We start from the raw sequence: 11636 nt of genomic DNA on the forward strand, positions 1-11636 counted from the left end.
TATTCGGAATTTAGCCACGCGTCAATGTGTGTGTATGAAGGAAAAACGCTTTAAAGTCAGGCAATTAAATTTAAAATGTAGAAAAAGTTCATTATCCTGCTGACGGTTTGACCTCAATCGCAACACATAGAAGAGAAGAGTCAAAAAGAAGGGAGAGGCAAGGAACAGAACGAAACGAAGAGAAGGCAGCAAAGAACACGAGAACAAAAACTATCTTTCCTATTTATAAAATACAAACATACGCTGTATATACATAAGTACATATATACATATGTATGTACTGCTGGCACAAGTTCATGTGGACCATGCACACACAAACACACACACATGAGCGCACTAATACGCTGAGAGTTGGATATAAAAAACAGTTAGCATAGTTATGGGGGCTTCCAGCAGAAATTTCAAACTGTCGGCATTTTCTCCACGGCAATAGCAACCCACGCGCACACAATAAATTATTGAATGATTGCCATATGTCCGAATTGGCCAAAATAGCCATTAATCGCTGGCGGAAAATATTTAAAACAACAATGGCAAGAACCACAGCTCTCGCAATTTCAATTTCATTTTCATTCTATCTCATTTCTGCTGTTCTTCTGTTCACATTTTGTTTTTTGGTTCCATGAAAGCGCGTGACTTATGCTCGTTGCTGCCTTACGCTTATTTATATCTATTTTTTGTTCTTTCGCAAACGTTTCACAAACAAAAGCACCAAAATGAAAGCAAATTGCGAAAAACGTTTTCTATTTGGGTTGGGGGGAATAAATAAACCTGCAAGCAAATAGACACAATGAGCCAAAAATAGTTGTTACAGTAGGCACACACAAACACAAACGCACTCACACTCATGCATATGTATGCAACTGCTCTTGTAATAAAATGTTTACACACGCGCACACACTCACACAGAGGCGTTCATAACTTTGCTTTACGTCAACAGCGCTGCGAACAGAGCAACATAAGGCATAACCACATGGCAAACACCTGCGCCCTTCCCTCTTTCACTCTCTCCCTCTCTCTCTCTCTCTCTCGCACTCTCTCTCACACACCCAGAGACCCAAACTCTTCAATGGCACCTCTCCCCAAAAATTTCCCATACCCACACTCTCTCTCTCTCTCTCTGTCTCTCTATTCCTTTGGCTCTGACCAAAAGGTGCGCGTTTGTGCTACGCACACGCACCAACACGCCAGAAACAACAGCAACAATGAATAACTTCAAAGCCACCAAACAGCCCGCCTGTTCGTCCGTTCTTGTTGTTATACCCTGTGCGCTATGGATGAAAGGGTATTATGAAATCGCTCCGTTTTTGTAACATCCAGTAGTTGGCGTGGTAGATGCCATAAAGAAAAATAATTATTCCTGGAATGTTCCCATGGCATTTCATCTGTTTATAGGACGACAAGTACATGCAAAAGTATAAGAGATATGTTTTTCCGAGGCAAATTGTATCTTAATAAGATAACTCGACAAGTTTATTAAATTGATAAGTATTGAAAATATTTTTGATTTTCAAAGAAAAAACGAATGTCCCAACTAAGTGTCGCCTTACTGAGGTGCCAAAGAAAAACGTAGTGTTTGGATGTAGAGATGGAACCAGTTACAGGGTATACAAGAATCAGACGCGCATTCGACTCGTTTAAATTGTTGTTGTTGTTGCTGCTGCTGCTGCTGCGTGCGCCAAGTGTCAAAACCGCCCCAAAGCAAAAAATGGCACTTTTCATTTATCTTGCTTGCTGCTGCTCTCCTGCTGTGGCGCTATCATTGCCGCCTCTGCTGTCGCTGCTTATGAATATGAAACACACACACACATACAGAGAACCACAAGCACACTTGCACACATACGTGTACACGCTGCTTCTCTGCTCCAGTTCCAGTGGCCATTTACATTTACTTACGTGCTGGCGCTCTACATATGTATGTATGTATAAATGTGTATGTATTCTTATGTGTGTTTGTGTGTGTGTGTGTGTCTTCGCGCCGTTTTGTTCCAAAATGCAGTTGATTTGCTTTATTAGCCGATTTAGCGATTTTATTTATGACTGCTGGGCCGTCGTCTGTCCGTTTTTTAACATTTATGTGCGTATTTCATTCAAAATACAGACACACAGACATCTATCGCAATGTATGGCACACACACACTCTTACATTGAATGTGTGTATGTTTAAACGAGTACATTGCGTGCGCGAATTTGCATATATATGTATATATATATGTGTGTGTGTGTGTATGTACATGTGTAGTACGAGTGTGTAATTTTACGTTAGCTTTCTATTTTTTCACATCAATATGCAAATGCGTTGCTTCACTTTTACTGTTCACGTCGATTCTGTATGGAAAACATTATTTTGTTTCTGTTTTTGTAATATTTACACTTTAAATGATATTTTTTAAAACGCGCCACCATCGAAAATTGACAAATTTCATGAAATTCTTATGCACGCACACGGCTTAGGCGAGGAAAATTTTTCCCGCAACGCGCTTTGTTTGTAGGCGGCAAAGACGATGACGATGACTGTGGCGGCTGCTGCTGCTTCTGCTTCTGGAAAACACACACATTTTCCTATTTGTATTTAGTATAGAGCGAAATTTTTTCATACTTTCGCTCGCCCGTCGACACCATTCGACAGTTCACAGCCAGTGGCACTTTTTTTATGGCCCACTGCGGCTCACTTAGCCAGCTAACATGCAATTTACTTTTGCCCAGTTAGCTGACTTGATTTGGAATTTTGATTATTATTTTATATTTTATTATTTTTTTTTTTTTGATTGGGCAAAGCACTTGGGATACCAAAAACGCACAGAAAGTGGAGCCAACCTTTTTGCTGCTGCTTCTTCCTGCCTGCTGCTGCTTTTTCACGTCGCCTTTTTTCCACGTTAGCACTGGCAAATTCACACAAATGCATATAATTTACACTAAGTTGCGGTTTTTACATAATTTTTTAACTAATATTTTACACACGCGCACGCTTTAAAACTAGATTTTTTAGAAAAAAACTATGGTAGATATCTACTACTCTTTTTTTTTTTTGGTTGAAGCAGTTTAATGCGAAAAACCCGAAAAGTGGGTCATCGTCGCGTTGCTCGGCTGGTTTGTACTCTGATTTCTGGCCAACTGGCCTGCCCAGAGTGGCCCAATGTGCACGAACGGAATCGATTTTTCTGTCAATGGGCAATTTTCTCGTTAGATACGCGTGGCGCTCTCTGGGGTTGAAAATGTTAGCACTAACAGCGGCTGTTAACAATGCTCTGCCAAGTAACAGCCACCTGTTTTTCTTGAAAATAAGCGCACTACTGACAAATTCTACAACTGAAGAATGTAAACAGATGAAAAATGTTCCCAATAGCATTGGATGTTATACATTTCATTTAGGTCGTGTTAATTTTTAAGTTCCCTGCAGACCAACTAGCAATGAATTCCCTTAAATCTTGTCTAGATGCACAACTTAACAATCGTTGTCAGCTTTTGTGTTTATATTATATTGAGCTTTATTATCCACAGTCAACAGAAATCTCTCTCTATAGTGGAAAGACGTCACAATTAAGCCATTTCCGTGGAAATCTCTGAACTCACACGGCTTTTAAATCTTTTAAACCTTACCCAAAGGATTTGAGATATTATTACTTAGAAAAAGGAAAACACTAATTCCCCCAACGTGTCGGTGCCGTTTTTTAAATTTCTATTTTTGGTACACTTATGTATGTATTTATAAATAGCTCCATTACAAACATAAAGAAATTTCAAGGAACAGGTTTCTATATATTTAATCAAACCCGTTACAATCAGCTCAGTCTGCGAAAGTCTGTTGTTATACTCAACATCACCCATAATGTTCCCCCCTTTTGGAAGTAGAAATTATTCCATGGTTTGGTGAATATCCTTTTAACTATATGAGCTTTGAGAGCATTAAAGAAAAATAAGATCGCACAATTTTAATAAATACATTTATTTGTCCATTTTGTTTTTCTATTTCTACAATATGAGTTTTCAGTGTTTTTGTATGTTTTTATATAACATTTTTTAAAAATAAAATAATGTTTTTCTTCATTTTGTTGCTAGAACATCTGCGTCTTTCTCATTCAAGTTGAACATATGCATTTAAATAAGTTTTTTAAATTTTATGTATATAATTCATATGGTTTTTTTTTTAGTTTTTTGTTTCAAACTGTAACAATTAAAAACAGTTAAAAATTCAAGTTTTATTTTTTTCTCTTAGTAGATTTTCCTGTGTCTCTTTTTACTAAATTTAAATTTATCCGTAAGCGTCTTTCCCTAAACAGAAAACAAACAAATCGATTGTAGAATTATTTACAATAATTTGTAAACGAAAAAACACACGATTTTATCTATAGGTATAAATAATTATTCATGTATGTATTGTAGAAAATACAACGGCTTAGTTTGGAGTTCTTGTCTGCCTAGTATGCTTTAGTTGTGGCTTCTATTTTCTATTTCATTCTTTCTGTAATACATTTTATAGATTAGGTTTGCCATTAGAACTTCATATGTAAATAGTTCAACGTTCTATTTGTTAAGTTACAACAATTTTAAACATTAATTAGCCATTTGCAATAAACATTTACTTCGGTCATTGTGTGGCGGCGAATGAGTGTGTGGGTGCATGTATGTGCTCTAGATCTTGTGTATGGGCTAAAGTGTACATTAATATGTATCAGTTTAATTATTTGCAATTTTACTGCCGTCAATTCAATTGTTTTGTTTTTGTTTGTTGGATTTTTACTTTTCGTTTTGATAAACTGTTAATTAAACATAAAAATAAAATGCCACTAAGTTTTTCCATAATTAAACATTTAATTTTCTACTCGCATTTACTCTTAACTGTCAGCATAATTTGATTCGTTTGCCGTATTAGAAAAAGTGCACTTATGAATACTGCATTCGGTCTGTAAATAAAAGAGCAGATATTGCGAGTTAATTTCGAGAATTCAATAAAATATTATAGCAATTTGTTTGTTTCTCAATCGGTCAATGTCAATTTGAAATACACATATTACGACCATTTATCTCGAGTGAACAATTTAAGTAATTTGCATTTGCAGTGGCAAATTGTCGTCAATGTTCACAGACAAGAAAATTGCCTCATAAACGGTTTTTAGTAGCATTTTGAAACGTATGTTAACCATATGAGGTAGAAAATTGGCACATTTAAATGAAGCCTTGAACAAAATACCAATCATTTACATAAATATATTATGCCATTGGGAAGGTCAGCAAAGAACCTCCCGATTCACATACCAATGCTAACCCTTATGCTTAATTGCAATCTCACCCACACCATAAGTCCCCACCGGTCGGTAGCAGAAACTGTAAACTGATAAAATAAACAAAACAAAAAAAGTCAGCAGTGTGTACGAAATTCCATTGGCATGACATCATGCGCACGGTGCGCCGATAAGAAACCAGATACCAAGCGATTAGAGAAACCAGCACCTAACTTAACACTGTTGACGTCCCAACTGTAATAACAATCAAATCGACAGTTAAATTGTATACTTACTGTCCTTCCTTAAAGTATTCCTTCAGCGTTGTGCTGAACTTCTTGGAATATTTAACAAACTCCTTTTTGCGCTGTTCGACAGCCTGTTTGCCTGTGACGCCCGGTATGAACGAACCAATTTCGTTTACCACGTCGAGCAGTTTCTTTATGGCGCTGGCAATCTCCCTGAAACACAAATACATATAAATGCATAAAATACATATGGACCCTCAGAAATATAATCCTAATTACTCACTTAATAGTCTCCAAAAAGGTTTTGCGATCGGTGATCTCATCTGGTATACGGCTAAGGATCACCTTTAGTGCTACAGATTTTCGGTTTAGCTCCTGGAAGGGCTCTTCAGTGCGCGTCAGTCGATATTCGTTTACTGTGAAAAAGTAAACAAAGCAAACAAAAACATAAGCACTCACACACACACACATAAATTGTTCATATGTATGCGTGTAGAAGACTATAAACGCATGCGTATGCAAATGTGAAATTTTTGGAAATTTAGTGGAGCTGAACTTACAATCCGGCTCCGTGATGTTGCCCTGTAGACGCAAGACAGCCTCGTTGAGGTTGACATTAAGGTCAGCACGCCGCACGATTGTCGCAACGAGGTCATAGCAGAAGCCCGGATTATTCTGCTCCGATTTAAGTATGGCCGAGCGCAACGATTGCGCAGCCCCAACGTCGCGTCGCTCAAGCTGCAAAATAGTTTACGCAACATGCATTAGTAACATGCAGCTGTCGGTTAGTTTTATCTATTTGGAGGCCTACCTGTGTGAAAATAGGCCTTAGAATAACGGGCAAAACGAGAGACGAAGTTGGCTCACGTTCGCCCATGGTCATTTTTTCAACTACGTTTCGTTTGGGCGCGCGTTGGATTTTCCGTTGCTTTTCTTTTAAGCTACTGGCTCATGCTGTACTTTGCCTACAGATGTCGCCGCGTTTTTACACGATCGTGCGTTTTATTCCAAATTAAATTAAAAAATTAACAAAAATTGTTCACAACAAAATGGACACAGTGTTGCCAGCACTGCAGGGAATGTCAATGTCTGCCACAAAACGAAATGTCAGAAACAGCTGTTTGTTGCAGAGCAACAGACAACCGATATCACGCACATTGCATATGTACATCGTATTAGTATCGATATGTATGCTGCAACTCCGTGATGCACATTTCATATAGCGATATACATATGTAAGTGGTATCGATATAATTGATACATTTTGCTAAAAACTGATACAGGGGGCTTTTCTCGCCAAATTAGTCGGAATTCTGTATAACATCAAATAACATTCAGAAAGTTTGAATCAAAATCGCAGGTTTGACTTAAGCGTTTAGCTTAAGCAACAAATACACAGAATCAGCCATGTCTCGACACGACATCAAACTAGAGGTTTGTTCTGTTTAGTTTACTTCCCTTTGAAATTCATTTTTTATTATAATGTATTTTCGCCTAACTCCAGGTGTGCGTTGACTCCCTTACTTCGGCCTTTAACGCTGAAGCTGGTGGAGCTGCTCGCATTGAATTGTGCTCCGCCCTTAGCGAGGGTGGACTGACACCCACAGTTGGAACGTTAAAAGTTCTAAAGGAGCTTCCCTTTACATTGCCGGTGTTTTGTATGTTGCGACCACGTCGTGGCACCGACTTTGTTTACACTGAAGAAGAAATACAGGCTACTCTCACAGACATGGACTTGCTAAGACAGCATGGTGCTGATGGCTTTGTATTTGGAGCACTAACAACAGAACGCACAATAGATGTGGAAAAGTGTCGACGGATCATGCAACAATCATGCGGCTTGCCTGTAACTTTCCATCGAGCCTTTGATCTCACTGACCCAAATCAAATGCATGACAATGTAGAACGACTTAAGGAGATGGGATTCAAACGTTTGCTTAGCAGTGGCTTCCGACAAACAGCAGCGGAAGGCGCAGACAGCCTTGCTCAGTTAATAGCAAAGCATCATCGTGATATCACCGTAATGCCCGGTGCCGGCATTAAAGTATGCAATGTCGAGGAGATATTGACCAATACACGTTGTATGGAGTTTCATGCATCTGCCACAGAATCCGCTGGCGAGGACTACAGCATGCCGCACGCCACACGCATGGATTGCGATGTGGCAATGGGCAAGCAGGACATAGACCCTTATTATGGCACAAACACGAATGTTGTGCGCAAAATGGTAACCATAGCTAATTCGATGGGCAGCAGATGAAAACTAATAACATCACGGCCAGGTTATAAAATAATTTTTTAATATTTAAGTTTAAACGACTGACCACTGGCTTTTGAGCTTTGTACAGGCCATCCGTGAATCAAGGATCGCGGTTTTCCATAATAGTATATAATAATAAAGTTGTGTAGAAACTCAGTAGAATGGCATGTTACACATGGTATTGATATTTCTAGTATTTAAAAACATTTTCAGGCACTTAAATTTACAGCAATAAAATCCAGTTTCGGGTCGAAATTCAGTGCGCACCATGGTAACATTCGCTGACCTGGGTAACGAGAAACCGGAACCCACAAAGCGGCACGAAGATTGCAGGAGGCCTGATATATTGGTTGCACAGATAGACCACTTGAGGAAATTGGTCAAGTCGAACCATATGCTAATGGAGCAGATGCAAGCCAAGGATCGGGCAATGGACAGACTGCGGGAGGAACAGAAAATCATTCACACCAACTTGATAAAACGTTTTGAAAGTATCGAAAAGGAACTCACATCTGCAGCATCCTCGCTCAATGGTTTCAGAACATGCTATCGATGTAAGCGGCGCCCTGACTCCTGCTCGCATTCAAGCGTCAATGCGTTATACGATCAGCAAATGAGTGAGTTGAAAGGCAAACTGAATTCGATTGGGAAGGAACTGAAGCTGTTGCAACAGGATAATAGTCCATCAGCGGAAAGAGAAACTAGTCAAAGGCCTTGCAAAGTGTCCAGTGTGCTAGAGTCCAAGGCACATTGCAAGTCCTATGAAAACCTCTCACATGAGTGCAAATTGGCAAAAACTAAGCTGCGGAATTTGGTGTTACAACAAAAGGAGACAAAATCGCTTCTCCACACGCTAGAGAAGCGACTAGAGCGACAAAAGAAAGAACGTAAAATTATGCTAATCGGAAAACTGACAAAAAATGTATATTTGGATGAAAAAGGTTTTTATGCAATGTCCATTCGAAGGTCTCTTATTGATTTCATTTCCACAGATCTACCCAATGAGAGCCAGAACCATGATAACCGACGCCGTCAGGTGCGTCTAATCTGCAAGAAGGTCCTTCAGTCGCTGCAAAACATAAAGGACCTAAAGCAAAACAATCTCAGCCGACCTCCATCGGAATGTGATAAAAGCGAGAGCAATGGCAAAATGTGTAGCGTCACAAATTCATGTGTTGAAAAGACCACAGATGTTAGCCGCAACCCTTACATGAATATATCTTAGACTCCATTTCATTTTCTTTTAAACGTATTTCGCATTTAACGTATTTATTAACAAAAGTATACAAAATTCAAAAACATTATTTTTATAGGGAATAATTGGCGCGTTTTGCAAAAGTTATTCAAGGCTTTGGAAAATGTTGCACACAAGTTCAGGCACCATTTAGTATCTTAAATAAATCATTGATACGAAGCGAATAATTGTTTTGCTTTTCATTGAAAATAACCTCATCGAATTCAATTATAGAGCCCGTTAGGAAGTGGTTCTTAAGTCGGGCAATCATCTCATCAGTTAAGTCATTCGGTTGATCAACTATATCGAATTCCGTTGTCAATATGGGGAAGTCAAATTGTGGTGGATACCGGCGTATACTGTTAATGTGTATTGGCGTAATATGGCCATAATCAATGAACAAAATGCTTGGATAACCATTGCCGACAAGATTTACGCACTTTCCTCGATACCATTTCCCATAGTATTTAGCAATGCACAACTCGCCTCTTCTGTAGAAAGAATTTCGAATAGAGCCAAATTACTAGAAATGGAAGTACACTTACGATGGGGCAAAGTATGTAAATGCTTTTTCGGATTCCCCATACACTTGCATATCACGTTGCATCAATGTGATTTCGTATGCAAAGTCCAGGGTTGTGCAATACAAAAGACCAATATTACAATAAAAATTGCTCATAATGACCAATTTCTTATTTTTACCAGTTGGTAAGGACACATGATTCAGAAACTGAAAAGTAAACCAATAATGTACTTATGTATATGGATGTCTTAAATGCATGTAATAAGTTCCTACCTTCTCCGTCAAGCCTGGGATGTCAAACGATGGCTCAACGGGTGTTAGTAAAGTTTTCATGAGCCGATTGAGACTCAAATTCATTTCGCGTTCAAAGAGAAGAACCCGCTGCATACCTCCATTAGAATCAAACTCGCGCTCATTATACTTCAGCACAAATGAAAACGTATCGTGAATCTGGTAGAGCACATTGCGCACCTCTGGGCGCATATATCGTCTGGGAATACCCCGTAACAATACAGGAATGGCGTAACGAGGCAGTTCGGCCAGGTCTGTGCTACACTCATACAGACTATCCAGAGTTGTGATCTCGATATTTCCGAAATCGACACAGACCAGGTATATCGCCTGTGGATCGTCCACATTGAGCACCATGGCGCGCACAATCTCTCTGTCGAATTTGTAAATTACAATTTGTCCGGTCTGCGGCAAATGCTTCAATTTGGGTGCACATTTCCCCTTTCTCATAACGGTTGACAGGATTTTGATGTAAGCCACACTGGAATGCATATCTACTGACCGTATGTAGACTACATTGGTCTGTTCGAAGGCGGTGATTTGAACACTGGAGCCAGATGGAGGTAATTCAAGCTGTTGCAACTTTGGTATCTTGCAGCGCATGTTATTTTTTACACGTTCCAGTTCTGGAAGCTTAGCAAAGTTCTTACACAGTTTCTCATGCTCATCACAAATTGCATTAAAACAAATTGCATTGCAATAAGGTATGCCGCAATACTTGCAGCTATTGTCGGTATGTAGCTCGCAGTCACAACATTTCATTGCGCCAAACAAAGCTTTCAATTCTTCGTCACTTAATACACTTTCAGTACTAGGCATTGCTGGCGGGGTTTTAGCACTAAAAAATTAAGAACATTTTTAGCACATACCACCATCAGGATAGATATTTAAACAACTCACACAGTCAACACCCGACCAAAGCGATATTGGCGCTCGCAATCCTCATCGATGGACTCCTTCAGAACGTAAGCGCCATGACGCTCTAGGGTGAAGTCAAACTTTACGCTTAGGTAACGCCTGTTCACATCGTTGATCGCCAGCTGCGAATTCTTGGCGGTGTAATCTTTTTTAACTACCAAGGGAACGGGAAAGAAAGGTGGATGCTCCTGCTTGTCTTCTGCTATGGTAAGGCTGCAAGTATTTGTTTCGGTTGATTCGGGGTTTGATGTCGACTCCGGTTGTTCATTTTGCTCAACGTCCTGATTGGTAGTCGGTTCCTCTGCAGGTGGGCGTCCCACAACAAAATCCAAACCAAAATTAAATCGTTGCAACTTTATGAATGCCTCTTCAAATGCCCTATTAATAAAACGGTTAACTACGTACATACATATATATATATGTATGTATGTTGTTTCGAACATTAAACTCACGTAATGTTGTGAAAATACACAAAAAAAAGTAACTTGCTAGGGATAAACTCCATGTCATAAATAAGTTGCGATCCAATATAATTTGACAACATAAAATCGTTTATATGCTTTCCGTTTTTTTTTATTACGATGTATGGATATTTGATCCGCTTTAGTTCACGTTTTGTCATTCCTTCCGTATGTGAAATAGATTCGGCCTGTAAGTTTCCACCTGGCCCGCTTTCGTACTTATTAAGTTCTTCGTTATTAAAATCCTCCGCCAAAGGGTCCCAACTCGAAAAACCTATCTCTTCGCCCATTGTAATCGCACAGATTTTATCTTAAAATACGACCAGAACCAACGCGGCGTAATTTCGAATGAGCTACTTGTCAAAGAAAGCTAAGAGAATTTCGATATCACTCTCAACATAATCGATATTTTGGCATCTTCGTCATTTACGTTAATTTTTAAACGTGGATCGTCAACTACGCTAGCGAAGCCCTCTATC

General features: G+C 39.2%; 5 protein-coding genes across 6 annotated transcripts in view; 2 read left to right on the plus strand and 3 right to left on the minus strand.

Moving 5' to 3' along the window:
- LOC115620252 (RIMS-binding protein 2) overlaps positions 1–3057 on the minus strand; it is a 35098-nt gene extending 32041 nt beyond the window's left edge. The window contains exon 1 of the mRNA XM_030513402.1: positions 2818–3057. The gene's annotated coding sequence lies outside the window, so the exon portion shown is untranslated. The remainder of the gene's footprint in view (positions 1–2817) is intronic.
- A 1734-nt stretch (positions 3058–4791) lies between these two features.
- Positions 4792–6535, minus strand: LOC115620862 (programmed cell death protein 10). Its single transcript, XM_030514323.1, has 5 exons — positions 6282–6535; positions 6031–6208; positions 5754–5886; positions 5519–5683; positions 4792–4904 (listed from the first exon to the last, which is right to left on the minus strand). The coding sequence occupies exons 1-5, from the start codon at positions 6351–6353 to the stop codon at positions 4820–4822; spliced, it is 633 nt and encodes a 210-aa protein (XP_030370183.1). The 5' UTR covers positions 6354–6535; the 3' UTR covers positions 4792–4819.
- Positions 6536–6684: 149 nt separating this feature from the next.
- On the plus strand, positions 6685–7897 carry LOC115620861 (copper homeostasis protein cutC homolog). The gene is made up of 2 exons (XM_030514322.1): positions 6685–6904; positions 6975–7897. The coding sequence occupies exons 1-2, from the start codon at positions 6878–6880 to the stop codon at positions 7728–7730; spliced, it is 783 nt and encodes a 260-aa protein (XP_030370182.1). The 5' UTR covers positions 6685–6877; the 3' UTR covers positions 7731–7897.
- A 40-nt stretch (positions 7898–7937) lies between these two features.
- On the plus strand, positions 7938–8961 carry LOC115620860. Its single transcript, XM_030514321.1, has 2 exons — positions 7938–8671; positions 8723–8961. The coding sequence occupies exons 1-2, from the start codon at positions 7999–8001 to the stop codon at positions 8953–8955; spliced, it is 906 nt and encodes a 301-aa protein (XP_030370181.1). The 5' UTR covers positions 7938–7998; the 3' UTR covers positions 8956–8961.
- A 122-nt stretch (positions 8962–9083) lies between these two features.
- LOC115620859 (protein vreteno) lies at positions 9084–11482 on the minus strand. Of its 2 annotated transcripts, XM_030514318.1 has the most exons (5): positions 11149–11482; positions 10679–11074; positions 9761–10616; positions 9510–9694; positions 9084–9455 (listed from the first exon to the last, which is right to left on the minus strand). In XM_030514318.1, the coding sequence occupies exons 1-5, from the start codon at positions 11445–11447 to the stop codon at positions 9104–9106; spliced, it is 2088 nt and encodes a 695-aa protein (XP_030370178.1). In that variant the 5' UTR covers positions 11448–11482; the 3' UTR covers positions 9084–9103. The 2 variants fall into 2 exon arrangements, with proteins under 2 accessions (XP_030370178.1, XP_030370179.1); XM_030514319.1 differs by lacking the exon at positions 11149–11482 and having other exon boundaries at positions 10681–10733.
- Between the last annotated feature and the right edge of the window lie 154 nt (positions 11483–11636).

This window comes from Scaptodrosophila lebanonensis, unplaced genomic scaffold (genome assembly GCF_003285725.1).
Source record: "Scaptodrosophila lebanonensis strain 11010-0011.00,11010-0021.00 unplaced genomic scaffold, SlebRS2 tig00000024-arrow-pilon, whole genome shotgun sequence".
NCBI lineage: Eukaryota > Metazoa > Arthropoda > Insecta > Diptera > Drosophilidae > Scaptodrosophila > Scaptodrosophila lebanonensis.